The sequence below is a fragment of the Dermacentor silvarum genome, chromosome 7 (genome assembly GCF_013339745.2).
Source record: "Dermacentor silvarum isolate Dsil-2018 chromosome 7, BIME_Dsil_1.4, whole genome shotgun sequence".
NCBI classification, from domain to species: Eukaryota; Metazoa; Arthropoda; class Arachnida; order Ixodida; family Ixodidae; genus Dermacentor; species Dermacentor silvarum.
The window spans coordinates 114,864,941-114,890,950 of record NC_051160.1 but is presented as its reverse complement, the minus strand read 5'-3'; the positions used below and the strand labels follow the sequence as shown (position 1 = coordinate 114,890,950).

Genomic DNA, 26,010 nt, shown 5'->3' with positions numbered 1-26,010 from the left:
TAAAGGCAGCGAGGAAACGTGCCAAGCTGCTGTAGGTGGAGTTGGTTTCCACGTAGGCCGAAATCATTTGCCTGGATTATGTCCGTTCTGACAGTTTAAAGGGACTGACAACCGATATTTATAGACCCAGTTTTTTATGGCGCAACGAAAAGCTCACCCTTGGTAGTGTTTATACCTGCAGTGGTTACTTCCAAAAGTGCGTGGAAATTTTGTAAGCAGAATTTTTCGATCTGAGCAACCTCTAAAAAAATAAGAGTCCATCCTCCAGCAACGCTGAGAAGTGATAGCGATGCCGATAGCCCGCCTCGCAAATTGTGAAAGCCGCCCATCGTCCTGCTTTCACTGGAGGAAGTGCAACTGTGGTTAACCACCTATATTGTCACCTTTCCAGCCACTTTTAAACGTAAATAGACTGGTACAATAAGTTTGCGTTGCTGTACAGACCTTTCTTATAGCTGCACCGCGCTTTTTTCCGATGAACATGCCTACGTCATGGCTGGCTAGCCCCCGTCATCTTTATTCAGTCGATAGACGAGCCAAGCCAAGTCATCAAAAACGGAGGTGAAGGCAGCGCCACTTTTGTACTCACTACAAACGAAGGCTTATCTGCAAATTGTAAGAAAAAACTTATAGTAGAAAGAATGTTACTGCATTTCAATATTGATAAAACGACCAGGAACATTCGTGACTTCCTTTAGCGCCACTCAGTTTGAGTATGAAGGGAACAAAGGGACAGGTGACAGGGTGAGTGCTGTCACGCTGTCAGGAAGTCACGAATACGATGCACCAACTTGCCCAATCCGCAGTACTTCTGACCAGGAACAGCTTACACTGTAAATGGTCACGTGGTAGACCTCTTAAATAGGTTCATGTTTTTGCCGCATGGGGCACCAAAGGTCATTTTTCACGACTTTTAGTGAAGAATTAAAAATATAAATCCACGTTTAATGAGAAAAGTTTTGTGTTTGCATGGTGGCCAATGCTTTCAGTTTTTTGATGCTGCTACTCATCAGCAAACGTTCCACAATTTGCAACGAAACACCTTTGGCTGATGTCACTAGCTCTTTCAGCTTACCAAGGTTAGTTTCAAATGCAAATCATGAATGTGCCCAGAGTGGTCCCTGAAGAACTACACTTTTTGGCAAGTGCATAATTTAATGCATATTAAAGGTCATCTGCTTCTTGCTGTACAGAAACTGTGTGTCTACAACAAATCTCGCAAGGCAATGTGTGATTTCCATGACATCTCTTGAAGCCACACTGTCCTTCAGCAAGAGGCAAATGCCTTTTACAAAAAGTGAGAAGTGTTTCAAATATTCTGATGGCAAAATTCCCTGAAGGCATGGGAGTGAAAAATACAAAAGCCACTGCTGCCATTCTGTGGCTTTCCAATACTTTCTCAAAGCCAAAGAACGCTGAAGGCGAACAAAGCAGAATGGTGGCTTTAGACTGTGGAGGCGGTTGTCCAGCACTTCAAAAAACATGTGGTGTCCCAATATAATATGGCTCATTGACATCTGTTAGCCACAGATCAGTGATCTGCCGAGTCACACCAAGCAACACGCAGTGCATGTAATCAGGAGTAAAACCCCAAATTGTATCAAAGTGTCTCAGGTTGATGAGAGGAGACGGCCCTTTGATACCACTGATCGATGTTCCAGATGATGCAGCTTGAGCCATTTGTTGAAGTGTCAAGTCATGCGTCCGTTCTTTGGGAAGGCTGTCTTCTGGGTACTTGATGGTTCCTACACACATGTACATAACCACACAAATTAACCATACCACACAATAGACTGCAGTACTTTTGATGCAATCAATCTTTCTCTGTTTTGACTGTTTCCTGTTCTCGCCATGATTCTTCCCGACCAGAGGAGATTTCATCAGGCCTTAGACTTAATCAACCTTTTACTGCAACTGAAAAGACTGCAAGATTTCAGTAAAATAAGCTCTATGTTTAGAGGACTGTAAAAGCAAATGTTTAGGAAATTATATCAACATAGTATATTACACATCAAACTACAATGTACCACTATATGAGGTCTGTTTGATTCGCCTGCACCACCTGAACCAGTTACGAGGTTCTGCACATCAATTGTCATTTGTTTCAACATAGTAGCGACGGCGACTTCTGAACCATGCCGAGAAAGATGCTGGGTTGGTTCTCGCTTTTTCTGCATCCTCCCTACTGACGGTACCACGTTAGTGCAAACATGCAGGTATGAAGCAGACAATGCAGCACACGGGCACAAGCACCACTGAAACCCTGCTCAGGTGCATCTGCTGTGTCTGTGCAACGCGGGGTGTGTTGTTTACGTCAGACTTATATACTAGAATGTCTTGTATTTGCCATAACTCATAATTCAACCACTTGTACTCATCAATTTGCAATGCGATTTTGGATTAAACAACATATTGTCTATGAATGGTCAGCGCAGGTGATTCTCTTGTGTACTTATTGCACTCTAAAGGCCAAGGAACAAAATTGCAGGGGAACATATCACCCACGTTTCCGTTTGTAGCGTTTTGCTTGCACTGATGAAACTCGGCTGCAGCATTTCCGACATTCTTAAGCCTTACCATGAACTGGTTCGCATTGGTGCCGGCGAATCTAACAAACTTATGAAACTGCACCCACATTCCTTCAAAATTATTTGTGTTAAATTGAATGTCATGTTGATGACAGTGCACTTAAATTGAATTTTTGATAAGAGGAACTAATTTCCACAGTATATTTGTCTTAAATGAAGTCTATACATGCCACCGAGAAAGAAAGGCACCTAAATAAAACGAATGCAAGTTTGGCACAATGCACGGACAGGATTAAAGAGATTGATGAAGCGAGAGGAAAAAGATGAAAACAAGGATAGTCACAAAAATATTCGCACCATCTACAGTCTCCCCTGGGTGAAGACACCACCCACAACCATGGTAGCCATTGAACTGGATAATGTTCTGGAGGAGTGCTCTTGCCAGTGCATCAGCAGTACAACTCACACAGTATACCTGAAATTATAAAGCAAGAGGTGAAATTAAAATTTTACGAAGTAGTTTAAATGCACACATCTGCCTCAGCTCAATTACCTTGGAGTGAATGCTTTGTGACCCAGCTTTCCATGTGAATCCGGCCGTTTCAAGCTGAATCATCTGCTCCACGAATGACTTTACGAACAGAGTCATGTCAACATGGGACTGTCCATACCACAAAGCTGGTATCAGAACATTCTTGCTACGCAGATGTGGTGGCAACTCATTTATGGTCACTTGAATAGGCCAAATCGAATACTTGGATGACTTGAAAATCGGTGCCCCATCTACATTGAGCATAAGTGTAAGGTCGTGGCGAGAAATCGTCGCCCTAATGTCTTTATACATCTGACCGTCAGTCAAATCGGACATTTGGCTGTTATCTCTGTTCTCAGCAATGTCTTCAAGTTGGCTGGAAAGGGCAGCTGCCACAGATGTATCAGCAAGGAGAGATCCGAGTTGCTGTTCGAGTGGCAACGTCAAAAAAAAGTGGCCATCGCGGAGCATTTTGTGGCCACTGTAATTTTTATGACAAACTGAACAGCAGCCCTCAACGCTGTTTCTTTCTTGGAGTTTTCCCGAAGTTTCAGCCAGCGGCGTCAAGCATTCTGCGCAGTAGAAGTGAAATCTCGCGGCTTCGACACCTGCACCAACATACTTCTTGAAAAGATATTTGGTTGCAGGAACGTCGTTCCTGTCAAGAACGTACGCGATCAGCTTCTGGAGAGCTTCCACGCCATTCCAGGGAAGCCCAAACTCTATCGCGAAATTGACTGTTAAAGCAAGCAGTTCTTGCGGCGGGAGACTGTTGCGTGCGTCGACTTCATGGTCACCATCAACTTCTGCAGAAGCTGTTTCGGTACCGCTCTGGTCACCAGAGCAGAAGAACTGATCTGTTCCATTGGCAGCGTCACCAGACACTGTATTGGAAAACTGGGAAAACAGTTCATCTTCCATCTGACCATCATCGCCAAATTCTGCTGCACGGCCGTTTGTGTCAAGGGAGTGAAGGGGCGTTGTGTCACAGTCGGGCTGCTGTGGTAGTGGCGTAGCAGTTGACACCGATACAGCAGACGCACTTTGTGCACCTGTCACTAGCGGGTGACATGAAGGAGTTCCCATCAAACGAAATCTCGTTGTCTTCGGGAGATCCGCGACACCGCTGTTCCCACCGCAGTCAAGGTAGCATTTTCTCCGCTTCATCTTCGACACGTGAGGCTTCACACAGTGCTATACAACAAAACCGTTTTCACGCGGAAATACTGCGTAGAATAAATATATACACAGCCGCTCAATTTAAGTCACTGTTCGTTAGTGCGAACCACCACAGAATAAAGTGCGAAGCCACGATCTCATTGAAACAAATTTAGTACAAGCGACGACGCACGCACATGCAACATAATGCCGATGACGATGGCGGCAAGCCTGTACAGTCACAGAACACCCATACGCATGCCAGACCGTCGCCCTCATTTCCCAAATCTACAATAAAACTCTTGCCAGAGAGAAGAAAAAAAGGCGAGATGCTAAATAGGTATAATGCACATTTAATTATTATGAATGTATACTTACCCTGACGTACTTAGCCCGTTTGCTTAGCAAAAATAATAATAATAATAATGTTTGCGCGTAGTTTTCTTTGGTGTTATTATATAAAATTAGCCTAAGTCAGCTTTGTGTGTCAGTGTGTAGACTCCTGAAATAATAATTAAAAAAGTCCTTGAAAAGAATATGGCCTCGAAGTAATTTTGGTTGGGGAAGGTGATATGGACATCGCGATCATCAGCGCCAGTGCTGGGCACGTTTTCCATGCGTTTTCTTGTCTGCTGCTGATCGTTTGTCTATTATTCCTTTTTTGTCGCTCGTCGTTTAGTTTCTTTATTATATATAGCTCAGCTTTTGTCCTACATTTTAATTGTCGTTTGCTTTCTGAATTTTTATTTAGCCTCCATTCATTTTTTTTCTATCTTCTTTTTTGTATTGAGTTAGTGTTAGTGTTAATATGTTTGCACTTGTACGGTTAGTACATGAAGAGGATAACGGGCTACATATCGTGCCAGTCGATGACATAGAAAAGTTTAATCCCGGTGATGATGCAGATTTTGACAACCGACTCCTATATTCTGTCATGTGGCGGGACGACATGAATGAGGAAAATACAGGTACCTACAGTGGGCAAATCCTAATGCTGGACCGTAAGTAGCTCTTTCTCTCGTTTATTTATGAGGTGTTCCTGTATATATTTCTCTGGCAATTGCGAAAATTCTGAAGTTGCTCGCAACATTCGCATATCTGGTAACCGTGTTTTGTGAACAGAACCATTTCGGGACGTCACCAATTACAAAACGTGACACTCGCGCATATAGACAGCGTGTTGAATTATTGTAGATTATTTTGCTTTTAAGTAGCACCCATTCATTTAATGGTGACGATCGCTCTTGATGCCGGAATGTAGGACCGGTAAACTAGAAAAAAATGCTACGCAGTTCTCGAAAATATATGTATATCAAGATATGCGAAAATATATGACAAAAGCAGACGTGTGTGCAAATAAAAATAGTAACAGTAAAACTGTGACAGATGGGAAGTTATTGATCGTTATAGAGTTAGGGTAATATTATGCAGGTGCAATACATATTCACTCATCTTGCTCGTTAAATATAAATATTACGCCACTGGACTGCGACTGCTTTCACAAACTTCTTAAAGCATGTTCTCTTGCCTGCTAGGAGGTTAAGGGAAAATTTTTAGGAATGCAAGAAGCATAATGCTCGGTTTCTTTCGTTAAAGGCACACGAGACGGTTTGGAAAAGCGTCAAGCCAGAAAGAGGGTGCATATTCCGAAACTTTATGTGGAGGATGAATCAACTCATGAAGAAGAAGACAGAAAGAAAGAAAGGTAATGATTTTCTACGAGCTGTCGCGAGAGTCTAAGTCAAATACATCAACAAAGTATATATAGCATGCATTGTTTGCACATTTTGTTTAGCCTAAATTATTTTTGTACTCCTGCATAAACATATAGGAGCCTTTGGATAGTATTGCACATTACATTGAACTAAGTGCGGCTCCATCTAGTTTCCCACGAGATTAGTATGCATGCCTTCTTTTTTCTGTCTGTAGAGGCGCAAGCATCATCGTCATGCAGCAAAGACAACTGCATATGAGCAGATACTGCAGTCGAATGTAAAGGCGGCACTGAATAACAATTGTGTGCCAACAAGCCGAGCTGGAGAAAAAATGGTAAGCATAACTTGAATTTAATAGATAGCTGATATGTCTTGGAAGGCTGATATTTTTCTTGCCTGCAGGGTGCAAAGCGGACACGAAGTCCGTCAAGTTCATCTGGTGAAAGTGACTCGCTTTGTTCTAGAAGTGAGTTGCTTAAAGCTATTAAAGAAAAGAAAATGTGGAAACAAATGGCCATGGATCTGGAAGATCAAAACAGAAAACTGCTAGAGCAGACTCATTCATTACAGCGCTGCCTGCAGTCAGAGATAATTAATTGTCAGTATTCCTAACTATGGGGGGTTTTGTGCTGGTGTTCAATTTAGAATTGTAAGGAATGCACACTTCACAATCACAAGTGTATAAAAGATATAAATCATGTGTTTTAATTGTTTTAGTGGAAGCAAGATTTCAACGTTGCAAATCTGGCATGAGAACTCCTACACACTCAGAAAGGGCCCAAACGCCAGCTGACGGGGACGACGAGAGATGTGGTAAGCTGGGCATGGTACCAGCAATGCAGCTATTCAAAGCGATGTTCATCTTTGATGACAAACGCAGGTGAAATATATGCATCCTTTTTGTAAATTCTTCATGCAGATCTGCCAACCAGTCCAGCAGTACAGCAGCATGTCCCATATGCTGAACCAGCTTCATCAGAGCCTGCCCAGACAGAAGGTAATTTTATACAGCATAGAAGTTTAGCAAATTTAAGAACATGGGGGGTAATGCTTTGAATCCCCATAATCTGACCCCTGTCTATGCCACTGTGTGCTTGTGTTATTCACAGTAAATGACATTGCTTTACACATGGCTTCATGTGCTTATTCAGACTGTGCTATCGTGACTGGTGGTGTGAACGAGCACTAAATTTCTAGTAAATGGTTCATTTGAAACCGAGGCACACACATACACCGAGGATGCGCATGCGCCTTCACAAATGCCACGGACAGTGGTAAGAATTTTTGTGTTGATACATGCACATGTTTTCATGAGAAAACGGGCACAGTATCCTAGCGCATACATACCATGACCCATTAAAAAAACTTTTTTTTGTTTCCTGGCAGAGGGAGGGACAAAGGGCACCAAAAGTTGCAGTCAATGGTTCTACAGTTATTATTGTTGTTTCTTTGACTTTGCCTCAACAAAACCAAGGTCCTTCGAAGAAAAAAGTGGTTCGCAACCACACGTACAACCCAACACCAGACACTTATTGCATCCTTTCTTGTCATTATAACACTCTTAATATAGCCTTCAGGCACTGGCCCATCTGGCTCACATTGCTAAACGACTGCATCCTTGCAATTCACATAAGGCATTAGGTAGCGTTTTTTTTTCAGGCATACATATCTTTCGTCTAGTTGTGGACTATCTTGCAAAGTGTTTCTGACTTGAATGGAACCAAACAGCTAATTTAACTGTGCAAATCTGCTAGCCTTTTCAAGTCAGCATTCTGGGCAGCACTGTTGCTGTTGTGCTGTACTTTCATAAAATCTTGCACAATTTTAAAGGCCTGGCAGAATGTGTTGTTAAAGTAGTTTTTTCAGTCCCAAGAAGGTTAGAAGCAATATGTTAGAGAGTAGCCTAATACCAGATAGGATGTTCATATCCTTGCAAAAAATTGGATTTAATGCTTTTTGTGGATTGCAAAGAAGCAGTTTAGCGGATACCACAGTTCTGTGGCAAGCTCTATGTCAATCAGTTGGGCCATTGCCTGAGTGTTAGATTAAGAGAGCGTTATAACGTCAGGAAAAAATTCAATGAGCAGCTTGTGTTTCATTGTAGCCAATTTGGGTGCAAACTATGTTTAAAGGACCTTAGCTTTGCAAAAATACAGAGTAATAATAAAATTAGTAATTGGAACCAATGTAAATTGCAAGTTTAGCTTCACTCCGTCGCTCCTGTCAGAAAAGGAATTGTCATTCTTGAATCGGCCATAGTGTGTGCTCTGACATTGATAGTTTTCTAGCACAAGAAGTCTTGTCACTGCCTCTGGCATTTAAAGGTATATGTGTTGTAAATATATATACGTGTGCCTCAGTACCATTTGTTGAAAGTTAGCTTCTATCTTACTCCTCTTCTTTCTAGCGTTTAATACCTGTTACAGTGTCCTTCCCAACGAGGCCAGTTGTCAACTGTTGTGTGCTAAAAACGTTCCTTTTTCTGTTTACAGCGCAGAAGCCAGACTTTTCATACATGGGAGACGGCTTTGTAAGTCATATTTTGTTGCTTAACCACTGTTTAGCAATTTGTGAGCATGGTAACAGAAGTCCTTATTGCTCCTGTGTAGTGCAAACACTGCAGGTGTTTAATGCATCATAGTCCCAATTGAACATGGCGTGTAAAGCATTTTACAAACGAGCGGACTAGTTACAGCTCGCCAAGTCCTTTCATATTTTTCTGTGCTTATTGTCAGTTTGATTATTTCTGTATGGTTTTATGTAAGCACACGAGCTAAATTGTCACAATCAACTTGGTTCTGCCATGATATGTGTTAGTGGTAGCAGAAGCTTCGGAAGTACTTAAATAATTAAGTACTGTAAGCCAACTTCAACAATGTCAAGCATTGATCTGTGAAAACTGAGTGCTAATGTTTAGGAGGTAGTAGTGTTTGGAGGTAGTAAGATTATTAATGTTAGTAATTGTTTTTGTATTTAATAAACATGGTAAAAAATGCAGTGGGCTGCTGGTAGCAGCAGAACCTGTAGCCTCTGCGTGACACCCTGTTAAGCTAATTTGGAGACTGCCCCTTTTCTATTTTCATGGGTTATGTGTGTACATGTTACGTCAGCTAGTCCAAAAATCATTGACCATTGCAATTTTGTTTTTTGCAGTTTCACTTAAAGGACGGCTTCTGTGTTTCTGGCGCACAAGCGGTCAAAATATTTGGAAACAGAAAAGGCACGCTTGTGTGCAAGGACACAGCACAAGCACTGTGGGGCAGCGCCATCCTTGCGACCCGGAGCGTCAGCGGAAATGTAGCCCCCAAGAAGAGGCCATTGGGCGAGCTGCCAAAACAGCAGTTAACACCTAAGAAGGTGGATGTCGTAGTGGGTAAGCTGCCACAAAATGTTAATGCCACCACTAAATATGCAGCGTTGTGTTTTAATGGTGTAGTTCACGTACTTGACACAGTAAACATTTGGGTGGTTTGTGGTTCGACTGGAATCATTTCAAATCATTTTTTATTTAAATGATGGATGGCAGCACAGTATCCCTTTCCATTGGTTTTCATTCCTTGTACTGCCTCTGCTTTACATTGCTCGGTGGCAACCGAAGGACTTTGTGCAAGGCCCTTCTACAGAACTTTACTGCATGTTTTCTCTGTGCTTGAAAACATAGTTCTCTATATGTGCTGATAGTTTTCATCTATGGGAATGTGATATTGTGTTATGGTAAAATATCTTGCAAACCATGAAGTCAAAGCAAAAGTTAAGGATCACACAAAGCGATGGAACGAAAACTGTTAGGCCTAATGTTAAGAGACAGGAAGAGAGCGATGTGGATCAGAGAACAAACGGGTATAGCCGATATTCTAGTTGATATTAAGCGGAAGAAATGGAGCTGGGCAGGCCATGTAATGTGTCGGATGTATAACCGGTGGACCATTAGAGTTCCAGAATAGATACCAAGAGAAGGGAAGTGCAGTTGAGGACGGCATAAAACTATGTGGGTTGATGAAGTTAGGAAATTTGCAGGTGCAAGTTGGAATCGGCTAGTGCAAGACAGGAGTAATTGGAGATCACACGGAGAGGCCCTCGTCCTGCAGTGGACATAAATATAGGCTGAAAAGAGCATGCCTTTAATGTGATGTCATGGAAATGAGCAAACATAATTGACCCGAAGCATTTATCAAAATTCTAGTTAGGTACTAGATTTGCCATTTCATTCTTAAGTTATTGCTAGTGCAGATAATCTTAACTTTAACATAAGCTATAGGATTTTGTCATATATGAGAATATTATTTTATATATTGCCTTTGCATCATTTTATCATTGTGTGATTTCTGAAGTTGCTTTTTTTACTTATGCAATAAACGTAATTGTTTTCAGCTACAATCCAGCACTGGGGCAAGGAAAAAAACGTAGATGTGTCCGACACCATGAAGAACCTGTCAAGACTTTTAACCGAAAAAATTCAAGATGTTTCTAAGGCACTGCGGAAGCTGGACTAGTAAAACTGCAATGCAAATAAAACTGATTACCAGCTGAACTGCCTTCGTTGTGTGAAATCCATCAGCAGAACACTTTTGGTAGGCTTCTGCACGGGCCAGTTGCAACGGGGACCAACTGGGAATTGTTCGACCAGTTCAACTGGAACCAGTTGCATTCCCAGTTGGAAATTTTCACCTGGGTTGGAAACTACGAGCGCTCATTGTGCCGACCCTGCCCCTTCTCCAGAGGCCCTTTCAACCTTTGGGGTCCGTTGTCGGGCCCTGCCCGACAACACAACACGGCCGTAGCAGTCCGCTGTCGGGCACCGCCCGACAAGGGTGTTCGGAGGTTAAATTTCGCGGTTTTTCTCACTGCGATTCGTGCGCATTCTTTGTACACATGATGCGCCATCTCTTGAGGGATAAAAAAACTTTGTTTGTCGAAGTTTACTTTTTTTGCACTAGGGCACAGCACAATGTTTAGCACGACTTCTGCATACCAGAGCATTGTCACTTGCGCACGGAACAGCACGTTCGTGCGCAATAAACACGATGCGCCATCTCTTGAGGAATAAATAAACTTCGTTTGTTGAAGTTTACTTCTCTTTGCACTAGGGTGCAGCACAATGTTCAGCACGGCTTCTGGATACCAGAGCGTTCTCACTTGCGCGCGCAACCGCACGTTTGGGCGGTTCGCTGAGAAGCATGACCACATTTTCACCGCGTGCGTTTTACGGTGGTGCACTTAGTGAAAGCTTCTAGGGGTTTACATTGTCAATGGCTTTATTTTGAGGCGCACACAGCTGCAGAATCATGGTGAGAAAGAACAGCGACACCTGCAGTACCGCCGCAACCTCATCCTACAGCTGGTAGGTGACGTGAGGGCTAGAGCCAAAAAGCGAGGCCCGTCTGCGCGGAAGGAGTGCGAGGAAAGCCTAGATGGGAGAAGCCATTTCATCTGCAAGCTCCCAGGCTGAAGCAGCAAGGACTGTGCTGCTTGTAGCGATCGAAAAACAAACGCAGACAGGAGGGAAACTGTGTATTTCTGCAAAACCTACAGTAAAAACCCTCGCCTGCACCCAGGAGAATGCTTCGAGCTGTATCACACGCTGCTCAAATATCGGTAGAGGAGTTGCCTGCAGAATTCAAGTGAAAAAATAAATATCCTGTGATTTTGTCTTCCACAGTTGGTGGTTTTATTAGCGGCGCCACAAACTGGCAAAATAGTTTCGGACCGGAACAGCCGGACAGTGCCCAGGTGAAAATATTCCAACTGGAGACAACTGGGACCAGTTAAAGTGGCTTATGGCAGAATTCCCAGTGGGGACCAGTTGCCAGTTGGTCCTAGTTGGGACCAGTTGCCAGTGGGTCCCAGTTGGGACCAGTTGCCAGTGGGTCCCAGTTGGGACCAGTTGCCTGTTGGCCGCAGTAGGGAATGGTCGGTCCCAGTATATAGGAACCATCTGCTAGTGGTCTGCAGCTGGGCTCAGTAAAAGTGTGACCCTATGGGGCCATTTTTGCAGCTCCAGTGCAAGAAATACAAGTTTGGATCATCATCAAATGTTTATTTGATGCAGTCTACAAAGTGTCATTTGACGTAGCCACCTGCTTTTTCAAAGATTTTCTGCAGTCCTGAATCTTTTCAGTGAGAAGCCTAGGTATGGCACGTACTGCCTCAGTCACCTCCACCTGGCTTCTTTGCCCCCAATGCTGTAGTGTAGCTGGAAAGGAAAATATTACAAATATACGAGTAAAAACAATGTGTGCACACTGCATCAGGTCTGCGACAAGTCATTTCCTCACAACAGTTGGTGACACACTGATGGTGCAGAAAAAGTGACATGCACAGATGTTAACACCGCTTTAAAAGACTTTTGTTCATAAACTTTTCAGTACGCTATGTTCAACCAATAGGGCTACAAACAAGTTTATGTGTGGTCATCAACCCAATATAAAGCATGCAAACAAAGACGAAATTTCATCAATGAGTTCAAGTGCTGCCCTCTTGCACTAGCTGGCTATAGTGTGCTGAATACATAAAGGCAGAATTCAACTTACCTGCAATGACGTCCACTTTTTCTGGAGTCAGGGGCTGCTTCCGTGCTTCGCCAAGAACTCTCAATTTTGGAGCTACATTGCCGCTTACACTTCGTGTTACAAGAACACCAGCTGTCCAAATTGCTTGTGCTGTGTCTTTGACGACCAGCGTTGCCTTTTTGTTTCTAAGAATCTTTTCGGCTTGGGCTGCAGTTATGATCACCCCTTTTGTGAGGTGAAACTGTAAATAGTGAAGATGAATATACAATCACTTGAAGGCAATGTTCACATAACCAAAATGTTCTTCCGCCCACGACAATGCTTTCATAAGTATACGTTTTAATAAACCCTGAAAAGCGAACACTGTACGTTGAGGTCCTTGAACTTGCACAACAGCATTCATAATAAGCGTTGACCGCTGGATGAGTTAGTACGGGTTCATCTTTTTAAACATACTGCACGGCAGGACAGGACACGAGGAAAGAAGTGAGATAGACAAGCGCAGACGTCGTCTCACTTCTTTCCTTGTGTCCCATCCTACTGCGCAGTTTATTAAAAAAGACGAGCATTCATAATGCTGTTAAACAAAATTACCTCGAAAACTGCTATCAGTCTCTTGCTACCAAATTTTTGAGCATGCACGGAGACAACTAAACTTTGCAAGCATCAACCAACAACGGACAGAAGCTTAGAGTGAAGCTTGTTCAAAAGGTCACACAGAAACTGCACGTGAAATGTTGCATATAGGCATGAAACTCTGGATGCCTGAGCAAATTATCAATTGAAATAAAGAAATCAGTTGTGCACTTATAGATCCATCAGCCCTGTGCGAAAATTCCTGTTCCAAGCCTAAAGAGAGCCATGGAAACTTATCAACCAAGGGCACTGCTTAAAAATACATTTCTATATAGTACAATATAGCAATACAGTGAAGCAGCCAGTGGTATCTCAGTTAGGCCTGTAATTATGTTTTCCTTATCATGGCAAGTACTGAAGTAGTCACATAGTGAAGAGATTTTTATGTATGGCAAATATATTATTAATTGCTTTGCACACAAACATTCTGCGGTTTCAATCATTACACTATGACATGTTGTGTCTGCTGCCTTTCAATAGCTCACAAATCTCCATATTATGAATGTAAAATTGCACATTCTAATTCTGGGTTTTCAGACCAAGTGGCCTTCCATACACTTAGCATTAGGCCGACATGAATCCATGACTACACAATCATCATCCCTGTGCCACAATGGCCATAAAAACTGAGCTTCAGTATTCCAACACTTGATATAATATGTGCATTTTGACCAGTGAGTGCAATTAAGCTTGCACGCATGTAATCCATTTTCATTTTGAAAGGCAAGCAGTTCGACTGGATCATTCATAGTCAAAATTCAGGGAAAGCATAAGCACTCATTTTATTCTCAGAATGTGTTTTTGTTGCACTTTTGCAAGATTTTATTAAATTTTATGCCATATTTTCCCTGTAGTTTGCTATGTATGTGAACACAGCAGTTCTTGCTTTATTTTTAATGTACATGCTGCGCTACATCAACAATCAAGATCTTCCCACTCCTTTTCAGTCCGCTGAAACTGATTTTAGCCATGCACTTGCCTAGCTTCTTTCAATCGTTTTATAACCACAATTCCTCAATAAATTGCTTTTATAGTTCTGCAGCCTAAGTGTCACAAATAACTGAGCAGTAGACTGAAGAGACAGTCTCATGATATCACGTACAGATATCACATCCAATAGCATGGCATATATCAACCTCATGATGTCAGAGCCTTCATTTCACTGAACACCGCAATAATTTATAATCAGTTAGTACTTACAAGGAGCAGACTTTTTACTGGTCTCAACACAGGGCGGCTGGCTTGCATCAGCAGCAGCAGTAGCAGCAGGAAGTTTGATGCCTGAAATATTTTAGGGTAGTTTACCAGCTGCTTAAGAGGACACTAAAGGAGGTGATTCTGGTAAAATTTCACTAATTTATATTCATTTAGTGGAAAGAGGCTATTATATGAGAAAATGAACGACAAAGCTCTTTTTTTTATCTTTGGGTGAAAATCTCAGCTCCAATATGCGACATCATAAATTTGAAAGTACTTTCTTTTACTTTGGCCACTCTGACATGAAATTTCAAAAACATTGCTCGACTGAGCCTTCAGTTTTTTAACACTCTGATGTAACCTGGCCCTTTCTTTTTGGTGATAAGCAATCAAGTTGGCAAAATCCATGATGTCACAGCAACCTAGTGTGGGAGCCTATCGTGGTGCCACTAGTTTTGTTTCTCCATCATTTATTGTTTACAATGCCTCTTCTCACAGTATCACATTAACAGTGGCTCGTTTGGTATCATAGATTAATATTTAACTAATGCAGCTTAACATATATTTTTCTAATTACTGTCCATTTAACCAGTGTGGCATGTCGCAAATTTACTTGAATATGAAGTGGCAGTGTGCTAACTTCAGTGAGAATCATACCAAAATGGTATTGTTTAGGCTTACAAGGAGCAGACTTGCTGTCCATGACTGATGCCAAAAGTAGCAAAGGTGGAAGTGCAGTGGACAGTGAAGCATCTGAAAGGTGCAGTTTTCAAGTAAATGCACAATGGTATTTTTATTTTACTAAACTTGGCATTTTGAAATGGATTCATGACTAGATTGAAATAATAAAATCTGCTCATCACAGTATACTGTATTTTCGTTAAACACTCGTGATGTGTTCCCAGAATACATAACTACAGAGAACAAATAAAGACCTTATGTACATTTAAAACAGTGCAAATCCTTCACAGTTAAAGAAATAGGTTGTAATAAGCAACATATTTGTAAGAGCACAGTGGTGCTCTTAGCTACACAAGTAAGGATGCTGGAAAGTCACAATTAAAGTGTCAGCAGTGTCACCAGTAGGCATTTGCACATATTTTAGAATTAGCTTATAACTCCAGTTTGAGTACCCATTTATCTTGTATTTATTTTTGGAATTTTCTCCACAAGACGCAAAGCGTTGTCAGGAGCGGTATTGGTGTTATTAAAACATTAGCGCAAAGTCTGTTTAAATCAGCAATTATGTTGCATTATACCACAGCACAATAGCTGAGGCTTTGCACATGCATGAAGTACTGCAAATAAAGTCTTGCTTTTCTATGGCAAGAGCAGTGCGAGTGAAAAAAACTCGTTGCTGCAGCTGTGCATTCATTACTAAACATTAACTATGAAAACTGAAATATTTTTACTTAAGCTACATCTTGACAACTTTGACAGTATTTCCTCAGCATGCCTCATTCTGTCACTTTTTTGCTCGAACACGCCTTGGATGGCCTGCTTTTTACAATATGCACTGAAGTAGGATGGAAACTTACCTTCATCGTCGTTAAGCAACATATCCATTCTGCCTCCCTGCACCATGCTGTCTATAGCAACTTCATCCTTGCTGCAGCATTCCACTAAAAATGAGGCAATTCAGACATATCAACTATCCAAGTAGGACATTCGCTGTTTAGTATGAATATAAATGCCAAACTACGAAGATTACTGCAATGATTAACATAAAAATTATTTCGCACACAGAAGTAGAGGAGAGCCCAGGGCTCTCCTCTACTTCTGTGTGCGAAATTTTTTCTCTGTTCTAAAATTAATGTTAATGCTGAAATCACGGCTATGATGTAAAGCACATTTCAGGCACAATAACCGTCACGCGATAGATCTTTAAAGCTACTTTGGAAAGAGACTTGGTAGGCTAAATAATCTGGAATGTCTGCACGGACCTCGCAGTTGTTGCACTGTAGACTTCCAATTATTGTGTGGCTAGTAACTACTTACAATTAAATATTTTTGCTTCTAAGCAGCGCTGCAGCGAGGCCATCTCTTGCATTAGAAAATCATTTTCTTTCTCAAGCTTCAAGGCTTTTTCTTTGTAGGCGTTTTTTTCTGCTCTCTCGCGCTTCAGTTCTGATGCCAGGCACAACGAGTCACCATCTGAAGAGCTTGACTCTAAAATCCGTCGTTTCTTGCCCTGGAAATTAAACAAGAACATTGAACATATGTTACACTTCCTGCCTTGCAAACCAACACTTTCATTTATTAACTCAAGAATCAATGCTTACTGTTTGATGGTCAGATTTGGTTTTTACATTTTTGTGTGCATCTTCCAAATGCGTAGCCAGTATTTCATTATACTGGGCATTTTGCCATTCTTCTTATTTTGTTTCCGCTTCTGAGATGCCTATATAGTTGAAACAACACAGAGTACAAATTAATTCAGATAGATCAACCAAAAACTTCCCTGTTGACCGCATGCCAGCTTCATGTAATTACAGTGTGAATACGTACCACCTTTTCCCTTTTATTTTCCTTTGCTTCATCAGAGTCATCAACTGGCTTGATGAGCTTGAGGCTCGTCACATGAATTCTTTTTGTTGCCATCTTGGCCTCCAGCTCGTCGCGCTTTTCTGCAAATGAAAAGGCAGCTGACCAATCAGTTACATTCTTCCATGAAGCTTTATGGTATACTGCATTCAAAAGTTGAGTTATGCAAATTTTTGTTAAACCGCGTCTATCAGAGTGCACAATTCTATCATTGACGTAGATTACTCGAACAGCTAGGCAAACACTACTTGCGCAAGTGAAACTAGTGCATAACTGATAAAACAAAATGTTAACAATCAACCTGTAATTGCTTTAGCACATATTGCAGTTTGCAAATTTTGTAAAGAGTTCGTAAGACGTTGTTGCCTCCAACTATGGCTAGTCCACATTGAACTACTTCTGATATCGGTATTAACAACTCTTGAGATAAGCGCCGTCAAACTTTCGGGAAAAAATGCACTGTTGTACGCTTACTCTTTTAACAAATGCTGTTTTTGTGTTGAAACACAAAAGTAACGAACGCCAATGCATTTACTAATTAACACCCCTTAATAAAGCTAATTAGTGAAACGGTGTTTCGTAATTATGCATTACGATTTACTGCTCACGTAATGTCTTCTAGCAATCCAGCTCAAGGTTGTGTACAGATCACCTGGCACCTATTGTTAGTAAACCCGCGAAGCTTATAAGCACTGCAGCTGTCTTGGCAAGCCAACCATTTCGATGCAACAAAGGAAATGAATAACTTACCGGCCATCATCAAAATTTCAGCATCGTAGTTGCCCGTGTCTTCCCCATCCTCATTGGGATCAATCCAGAAGACGTTGTAGATTTTCTTCTTCTCGAAATCGTCCGCATTTTCTGGCTTGAAACCGTCAATGCTGCTGGCGTGCACCACGTGAAACCTCGAGTCGTAGTGGTCGTCCACGAATTTTACGAGGGCGAACATGGTCGATCACACAGATTACGTGGTGCGAGTTCGTTACGAGGCGCCGTTGTCAGAAGGTACAGCTACAGGTACAAGACGGAGGCAACGCGCTAAGAAACGTGCACAATAAAATTAACATATGTACAATGCTATAGGAACGCACGTGGGAACGCTAGAGCATGACGGATGTAAACAAATTACAACATTGTTGCCACCTCAAAAAAATAAAAAAATAGGCTAAACATGGCAAAGTGGTACAAGATAAACGAACGTACATTATACGTCAGTATCTTAAACTTCCAAGTTTAGCCATGTAAACAGTAGTTTAAATATTATACAAGGTTTGGCATATAAAAAAGCCAGGGCCTTGCATTTTTTTAAAAGGGCACAGAGACATTTAATTGTCCCGGCCAGACAGCCCACCAGAGCCAACCGCTGGTTGAATTCAATCCAAAGTCAATCCAGACACTGAATGTTTTGATAAGCACGTGGCGTGCAAGGTCGTGTTCTGCCTTCTCGATATTGTTGCAGTAGCTGTGATTATATAGTCTTTTTTGTTTGCAATGTGGCCGCGAAAGCGCTACCTCGATTCAGGAGGGACGTTATCCGATCTTCCTGTAACGACAAGAAGGAGGCTGCTTCAAGCTCAGTCGTCTGTCTCCGCGCCTACCGACGCAGCGTCTGTCGATCTGACGACCAGCAGGAATCAAACCGACTCCGACGATGGCCCGGCAAACGACGTGTCAAAGCAAATTGATGAACGAGACGATGGCACAGGCACAGAAGACACTGCTGAACCCGACCACGTTCAGGACACTGCTGAACCTGACTACGTTCAGGATGCAGACGAGCTTAGTGCCGACGACTTACTGGTGTTGGTGATGAACTTCGTCATTGAGTTTGGACTGTCATGGAAAGCAGCAGAAGCTCTCCAGAAGTTGTTAATGCAAGTTCTACAAAGAAGTGACCTACCAGCATCAAAGTTTCTTTTCAAGAAAAGCATGGGTGTTAGCGTAGAGGCAGCGAAATTTCACTTTACTGCAAGGAGTGCATGATACTTCTTGCGGAAACATCCGGCAGCCTACGTGAAAGGAATGCAGTTGAGGGTGTCTGTCCGAGCTGCAGTGAGGAGTATAGCGGCAAGAAAATGCTGCTTGATGGACACTTTTTTTTGAGCTTGCCGATTCAGCAGCAACTTTCATCATTCCTTGCAGCGAAGGATATTTCTTCTGCCATCTTCGAACGGCTGAAAAGCATAGAGAGGAGTCGGCAGAGCGTCACGGGTGAAATGTCTGACATCAGTGAAGGAAATGAATATAAAGCTTTGCGGCAGAGACTGGGCAAGCATGACCTAACACTGACTATCAGCTCTGATGGCAGCCCTGTGTTTAAGTCGTCGAAGTACTCAGTATGGCCAGTGCAAGTGATGGTAAACGAGCTGCCACCACATCTCCGTCACAAGAATGTGCTAGTGGCTATGCTTTGGTACGGACAAACACACCCGGAGATGACATTGCTGCTCAACAGATTTGTACTCCAAATAAGAGAATGTGCACCTCATGGTTTGACCTGGAAGGCTGGCACGACCATCATTCAGTCACAGGTAAATAGTAATGTCAGTGGTTGTTTTATGTAAGGTAGTCAGCATGAAAAAAAAATCAGTAAGCGTCCAGCGCACTGCCCAGATTAATCAGGGTTTCAGCAGGATGTACCTATTAACCTTTTTCGGCAGTGCACTGTCACACTTTCCTAACACCTAACTTATAGTGCAGCAGTGTGTAGCAAATATTAAGTGCAACATTACAGAAAACTCCATTTGATTACAAATTAAGGTAGGTATAATGCAAAAAATGCCAGGTAGCTAATGATAGACAAGAAAGGCAAGCATGTTAACTAAGGTACTTCTCACCCAGTTCGCTACTCTACATTCGGAGAAGAAACATAGGAAGGAGAAGAAGAGTAATTGTGTGCACACCAGCAAATGAATGTTCCCTCACATCCATGTAGTGGGAAAACGGTAACGGCAAAGGCCTCTTTCAGTATCCTAATTCATTGTAAAATTCAGTTACCTTAATTTCTGGGGAAAAATGCTGTGGAAATTTTTCTAGCTCACATTCATGTCAGACAAGTAAAAATAATGTGCATGTGCAGCAACACGTAGCTTTGTGATAGACCCCACATGTCACTGATGCTTATCTTCATATTGCAGATTTGCTGCTTCAGCTGCTGTGCTGATGCCCCTGCCAGGGCATTGATGCAAAATATGGTTCAATTTAATGGATACTTTGGTTGTGGTTGGTGCTTACACAAAGGAACCCATGTTGACGGTGAGTAACTTTCTTTGTAACAGACATGGTAATAATAATCTGAAAGTAAGGTCTGTTTTTGCAAAAATATAATTTTTGTACCTCTAAAATGACTATGAATGTGGAAGCCTATGAGGCGTGCTGATTTTGGCAGCATGTAAAGCGTGGTGTTTATTAAGGTTGAGCGAGTTACTAAGTTTGCTAAATATTTTGCCTCTATTTGCAGAGGTTGGTAAATGACATTTTGGTACCCAGAATTTTTCTCTTTATTGTTATTCTGTAAGCTTTTTTCCTGCAGTTACCAGTTTCTTGCTAAAAATTTGATTACGTTATCTAATATTGACTTACGTTATTGAATGTAAATTTATTTTTGCCTTTGTAAACAGGAGCTGTAAAGCACACCATTGAAGAGCCGGCAAAGGAGAGAAGCCACGACAAAATGGTGAAGCATATGAAAAAGGCAGCACTGCTATGCACGGCTGTGAAGGGCGTGAAAGGTCCCACACCCTTAATGAACCTTCCAAATTTTAATCTAGTTTGGGGGTTCACCCCCGATTACATGCACTGTGTGCTGCTTGGTGTCACACGGCAAATCACTGAATTGTACTTGTCGAAAGTAGGCGAGAAATTTTATATTGGTGATCCAAGCCACCTGAACTTGCTCAATGAGCGACTTTGCAGTATGAAGCCACCTGCCCATTTTCACCGGCTGCAACGCTCACTTTCATTAAGAAGGTTCTGGAAGGCGAGTGAGTGGCAACAATGGCTGCTGTTCTTTGCAATGCCATGTATGGATGGAGTCTTGGATGCCAAGTATTTAAACCACTTCGCTTTACTCGTTAGAGGTGTCTCACTGCTCCTTCAAGATACAGTCAGTAGTGAAGATGTTGCTGCAAGTACAGATTCTCTGGTGAAGTTTGTAGTTGATGTTCAATTCCTTTTTGGTGAAGCAGAAATGACATATAATGTGCATCAACTTCTGCATTTGCCTAAAAGTGTCGCACAGCAGGGCCCACTTTGGGCACACTCATGCTTTGCATTCGAGTCAAACCTTGGACAAATAAAGGAACTTGTAACATCTGCGAAAGGTGTTCCCCTCCAAATTGTGGAGCGGCTAATGATGAAAAGCTCATTTGCCAGTCTGAAGGCTTTGGCCAGTGCTAAAGTTCAGACACTCCTGAGCAAGAATAATGGCCTGCACCAGGAACGTTTTGGTCCACTTGGCAAGCCACGCGCAGCTCCTCAACCACTTTTGGAGCTTGTCCAAAACAAAATTGGCCATATTGTTAGTGGTCCTGTAGTGGAGCACGATAGAGTTGCATTGTCTCGGTACATTCTTCATAGTGAGCAGTATGCAAGGCCGAACAAAACTGACTCCACAGCTGCAATCACTCCTCTCGGAAAATGTTTTAAGATTGCTCATTTGCTCTCGTTTAAGGATATAGTAGGTCGAGTGCGAGTCTTTGCAGTATCATACAAATTTTTAACAAGCACGGCCTATCGTACTGCACATATTATGAAGGCTGAAAGGGTCTATTCAAGAAACCTTGTTGAAATAGAACCTGGTATTGTTCCATGTGTCTACATGGAAGTTGGATCACAATTTTTTTTGTATCGCTTCCTTTCAAGGCTTTGTTTTGAATTTTTTGTGAATTTTGTGTAACTTTGCTTTTTACTGAAAGGTTTTTGCTTTACTAGAATTGTAAAATATATTTTCTTTAAAAAATTATACAATTATTTCTTGTTCCTGTTTATGTAGTTATGACATTGTAGAAATTGTTTTGTTACTTTTTCTGCTTATTTGTACCTGTTTATTTTTACCTCTCATTCTAATTTTTTATCTACTGCTCATGACTAGCCTATCCTGGAGATAATGCAGTGATGTAAGTGTTGCTCCAAAAGACAAATGCCGCTGCATGCTGCCCCAAACTGTCATTTTAGTAACTGCTCTGAAACGGGGCTGGGAAATTCGATCTCATACTGATTACCAACTACTGCTGTGGCTACTGTGATATGTGACTGATTATATTTACATTGTGATGCTTAGCTTTACCAGTTTGATCTCATTTGTGCCACAAGTACTGGCATTTTAAATATATAGCTCATTTTCGGTAATCATCCACCTTCTTGTTTGTTTCTTTTAATTTGCATTGATTATTATGCAAAATATGTTTCATAATAAATAATATTTATGAGACACTTTGATGATGCTATTAACTCCAGGAGTCGTATGGCATATTTTGCCATCTGCTCCGAAAACACCAGCTGCTCCGCCGCTTGCCAGCTGCTCCGAACTAGCATTTTTTTTTTGCTCCTAAGTGGAATTCTTTCTGCTCTGAAATCTCCAAAAAGTAAAATGTCGCTTCCATCACTGATAATGTAGGCAGAGCCCCATTTGGTCTACTGGTAAAACAAAACAAAAAAAAGATCTCCATTCGAATAGTTATGAACATTATCCTGCCCAAGCATCGCATTTCTCATGTCACATAATTGTCATATCAATGATAATGTTTTCTTAAATGTCATGGAAACTAGTGAAACTAGAATTTTCAAAAAATGTTCTACTATTCAATGATGCTTGTTAATTTCCCTTTGGTGTTCTGCTTAATAACCTCAATGCAAGCAGATTTTTTGTGACTAGATTTGATGTGAAGCACACATGTTATGGAGGAAATAAATAATTAATCCCCATGCTTTGGTCTCTCCCGCAACTTTTTCATTCAATTATTGCTTGGTCTAGCTTGCTGAAATAAGCAGCCAGACCAATTTATTTCATGATAATTACACAAACCTAATTTTTTTGTGAAGGTAGTATAAATGCCAAAGTTGGATATTACATCGGAACTAATTTGAGGCGCAAGTAACATGAACACAAAACAATAGAATAAAAAAAAACTGCGCTCGTCTGTCTTCCCATGTGTTCTTTTGTGTCTGTGTTACTTGCGCCTCAAATCAGTTCCGATGTACGACCAACAGACCCAGGTTGCCACAATTAGACATTACAGCTTTGCACATTTCCCTCTTGAGCATACATAAGAGCTAGTCAACAAACAGCAGTTGAGTTAATTTGCTTACGTCGGCCCACCATTTGGGATAGACAGAAATTTCTTTTAAAATTATATATGCACTAACAGACTTCTGAATCACAGCTGGATGGGCTTTTAGTTATGGGCATGTCGCTCTTTGTAACAGCACAAAGTTTTTGTGAAGATACTAAAATTGTGTTGTGCTCTTTTGTGCGTAGCAGCATCTCAAGCATATAAAATTCAGCTCAAATTGTGGAGTTCTAAATTTATGAACTCGTTTCAAAGACAAGAGAATAATTTATAAGATAATCACAAGCATTTTTAAATGCAATTTGACGGAAAGGTGGTCCATGCAGAATTAATCTGTGCATTACCGGAGCATATAAACAAACACCAGTTGCATGACCAGTTCACAGGGATCTAGGACCAGTTGGACAGGGACCACTTGGTTTCTGCACTAACTGGTCCCAGTTGGAAACCAACTGGGACCAGTCATGCCCACAGGAGACCAGTTGGGACCAGTTACAAGTGGTTTTGTTTGTTACTGGGACCAGTTGGGCCCAACTGCAAACCAGTTGCTTATCAACTGGTACCAACTGAAACCAGTCAGCCCCAATTGAAACCACCTAAAAACCAGTTAGATATTTTCACCTGGGTGGGTAAAAGTTTCGGACCGCAAAGGATTTTTAACACGAAAGTGTTTTATGCCGGGGTCCACCAAGACTTCACTGACGTATTTCCGTCACGGAAATACGTCATAGAACATAATACAAAGAAAGAAACCAGAAGAAAAAGTTCCACAAACATGCAAAATTTGGAAATCGAACCCACGACCTCTGGGTCCGCGACGATAGATCGCCGAGCGTTTAACCCATTGCGCCACAAACGCATTTGCAGAGAGCTACACAGACGCGCCTTATATATCTAACACTCCTCCGTGTACCCGCGCTCTTGCTCGGGGCGGTGCCGCCGCCTACGAGCAGAAAAGAGAAGTGCTGCATTATGACACTAGACAGTTTTAGCAGAGCGTTGCTTACGCTCCGCTCCGCTAACGTTTCACGCACACCACTGGTTGCATGAACTGCGTTGATTTGGCTTGTTTGACAAGTGCGTCTGCCAGAGACGCCGGCCACGCGCGCTCAGCGCGGCTGTAAAACGGCAAAGCAACCAGTAGACGCACCCTAACGCTCCGCTCAAATGGCTTCGTAGCGGACCGTGGGCAGCGTTCTTCGTTCCGCTGCCGATATGAGCGTTGTGCGCACGCGCATTAGCGCTCCCGCTAGCGTTCCGCTGAGCGGCTCTGCGCGAATCGTTCGGACACGACGGTCTGAGCGGAACGGACCGTGAACGCTCTGCTAAAACTGTCTACTAACGCGCACCGACAGTGAACGCTTCGGTGGTCTCAGCACTACGACGCCTCGATGCCAGCATTCGAAGGGACGCTGGCATCAAGAAGCACTACCAACGCCACCTAGGTGGCGTTCACCGTACTCAGCACAGCGGAGCGTGGCCTCCGCAATTAGCTCTGAAAATGTTTCTGAAGTTGATCGCGGAGGCTGCAATTACGACGCGCTGTACGCGCTGATTTGACTCGGTGACGATTCAGTTACGTGCTTTGTCTTGCGCGTTGTATTAGTGTGTCAGTTACGTGCTTCGTCTTTCGCGTTGTGCTAGCGTGTGCAGCGTAGTGCAGCTTCCATATGCACGACGGTTGCTCATGGTCATCGACGTTGGTAGTCGTGATGGAGGAGACGTGCCACCAGGCGTCAGCGTGGGTGCATCAACGCCTAAGGGCGCTTTAGCCACAAAACACCAATAGACATTATATATCAATGTGCAATAAACATTACACTACTTCTGTGAAGACACGTTTCACTTTCGTGTTCTATACCGATTCCTATATAAGAGGGATCAACCACATTTTTAACACGAAAGTGTTTTATGCCGGGGTCCACCAAGACTTCACTGACGTATTTCCGTCACGGAAATACGTCATAGAACATAATACAAAGAAAGAAACCAGAAGAAAAAGTTCCACAAACATGCAAAATTTGGAAATCGAACCCACGACCTCTGGGTCCGCGACGATAGATCGCCGAGCGTTTAACCCATTGCGCCACAAACGCATTTGCAGAGAGCTACACAGACGCGCCTTATATATCTAACACTCCTCCGTGTACCCGCGCTCTTGCTCGGGGCGGTGCCGCCGCCTACGAGCAGAAAAGAGAAGTGCTGCATTATGACACTAGACAGTTTTAGCAGAGCGTTGCTTACGCTCCGCTCCGCTAACGTTTCACGCACACCACTGGTTGCATGAACTGCGTTGATTTGGCTTGTTTGACAAGTGCGTCTGCCAGAGACGCCGGCCACGCGCGCTCAGCGCGGCTGTAAAACGGCAAAGCAACCAGTAGACGCACCCTAACGCTCCGCTCAAATGGCTTCGTAGCGGACCGTGGGCAGCGTTCTTCGTTCCGCTGCCGATATGAGCGTTGTGCGCACGCGCATTAGCGCTCCCGCTAGCGTTCCGCTGAGCGGCTCTGCGCGAATCGTTCGGACACGACGGTCTGAGCGGAACGGACCGTGAACGCTCTGCTAAAACTGTCTACTAACGCGCACCGACAGTGAACGCTTCGGTGGTCTCAGCACTACGACGCCTCGATGCCAGCATTCGAAGGGACGCTGGCATCAAGAAGCACTACCAACGCCACCTAGGTGGCGTTCACCGTACTCAGCACAGCGGAGCGTGGCCTCCGCAATTAGCTCTGAAAATGTTTCTGAAGTTGATCGCGGAGGCTGCAATTACGACGCGCTGTACGCGCTGATTTGACTCGGTGACGATTCAGTTACGTGCTTTGTCTTGCGCGTTGTATTAGTGTGTCAGTTACGTGCTTCGTCTTTCGCGTTGTGCTAGCGTGTGCAGCGTAGTGCAGC

The 26,010-nt window shown here is 42.7% G+C and overlaps 2 protein-coding genes and 1 pseudogene across 2 annotated transcripts; 1 reads left to right on the top strand and 2 right to left on the bottom strand.

Annotated features, from left to right (window-relative positions):
- Window positions 1-944: 944 nt before the first annotated feature.
- On the bottom strand, window positions 945-3,177 carry LOC119459090 (uncharacterized; annotated as a pseudogene).
- Window positions 3,178-11,664: 8,487 nt separating this feature from the next.
- On the bottom strand, window positions 11,665-16,463 carry LOC125946932 (uncharacterized). Its single transcript, XM_049671132.1, has 7 exons — window positions 16,274-16,463; window positions 15,814-15,897; window positions 14,957-15,028; window positions 14,279-14,359; window positions 13,254-13,291; window positions 12,464-12,683; window positions 11,665-12,126 (listed from the first exon to the last, which is right to left on the bottom strand). Exons 1-7 carry the CDS (start codon window positions 16,323-16,325, stop codon window positions 11,984-11,986), a joined length of 690 nt encoding a protein of 229 aa, XP_049527089.1. The 5' UTR covers window positions 16,326-16,463; the 3' UTR covers window positions 11,665-11,983.
- Window positions 16,464-18,320: 1,857 nt separating this feature from the next.
- LOC119459693 (uncharacterized) lies at window positions 18,321-22,156 on the top strand. The gene is made up of 2 exons (XM_049671131.1): window positions 18,321-19,350; window positions 19,957-22,156. The coding sequence occupies exon 2, from the start codon at window positions 20,493-20,495 to the stop codon at window positions 21,714-21,716; it is 1,224 nt and encodes a 407-aa protein (XP_049527088.1). The 5' UTR covers window positions 18,321-19,350; window positions 19,957-20,492; the 3' UTR covers window positions 21,717-22,156.
- Window positions 22,157-26,010: the final 3,854 nt, after the last annotated feature.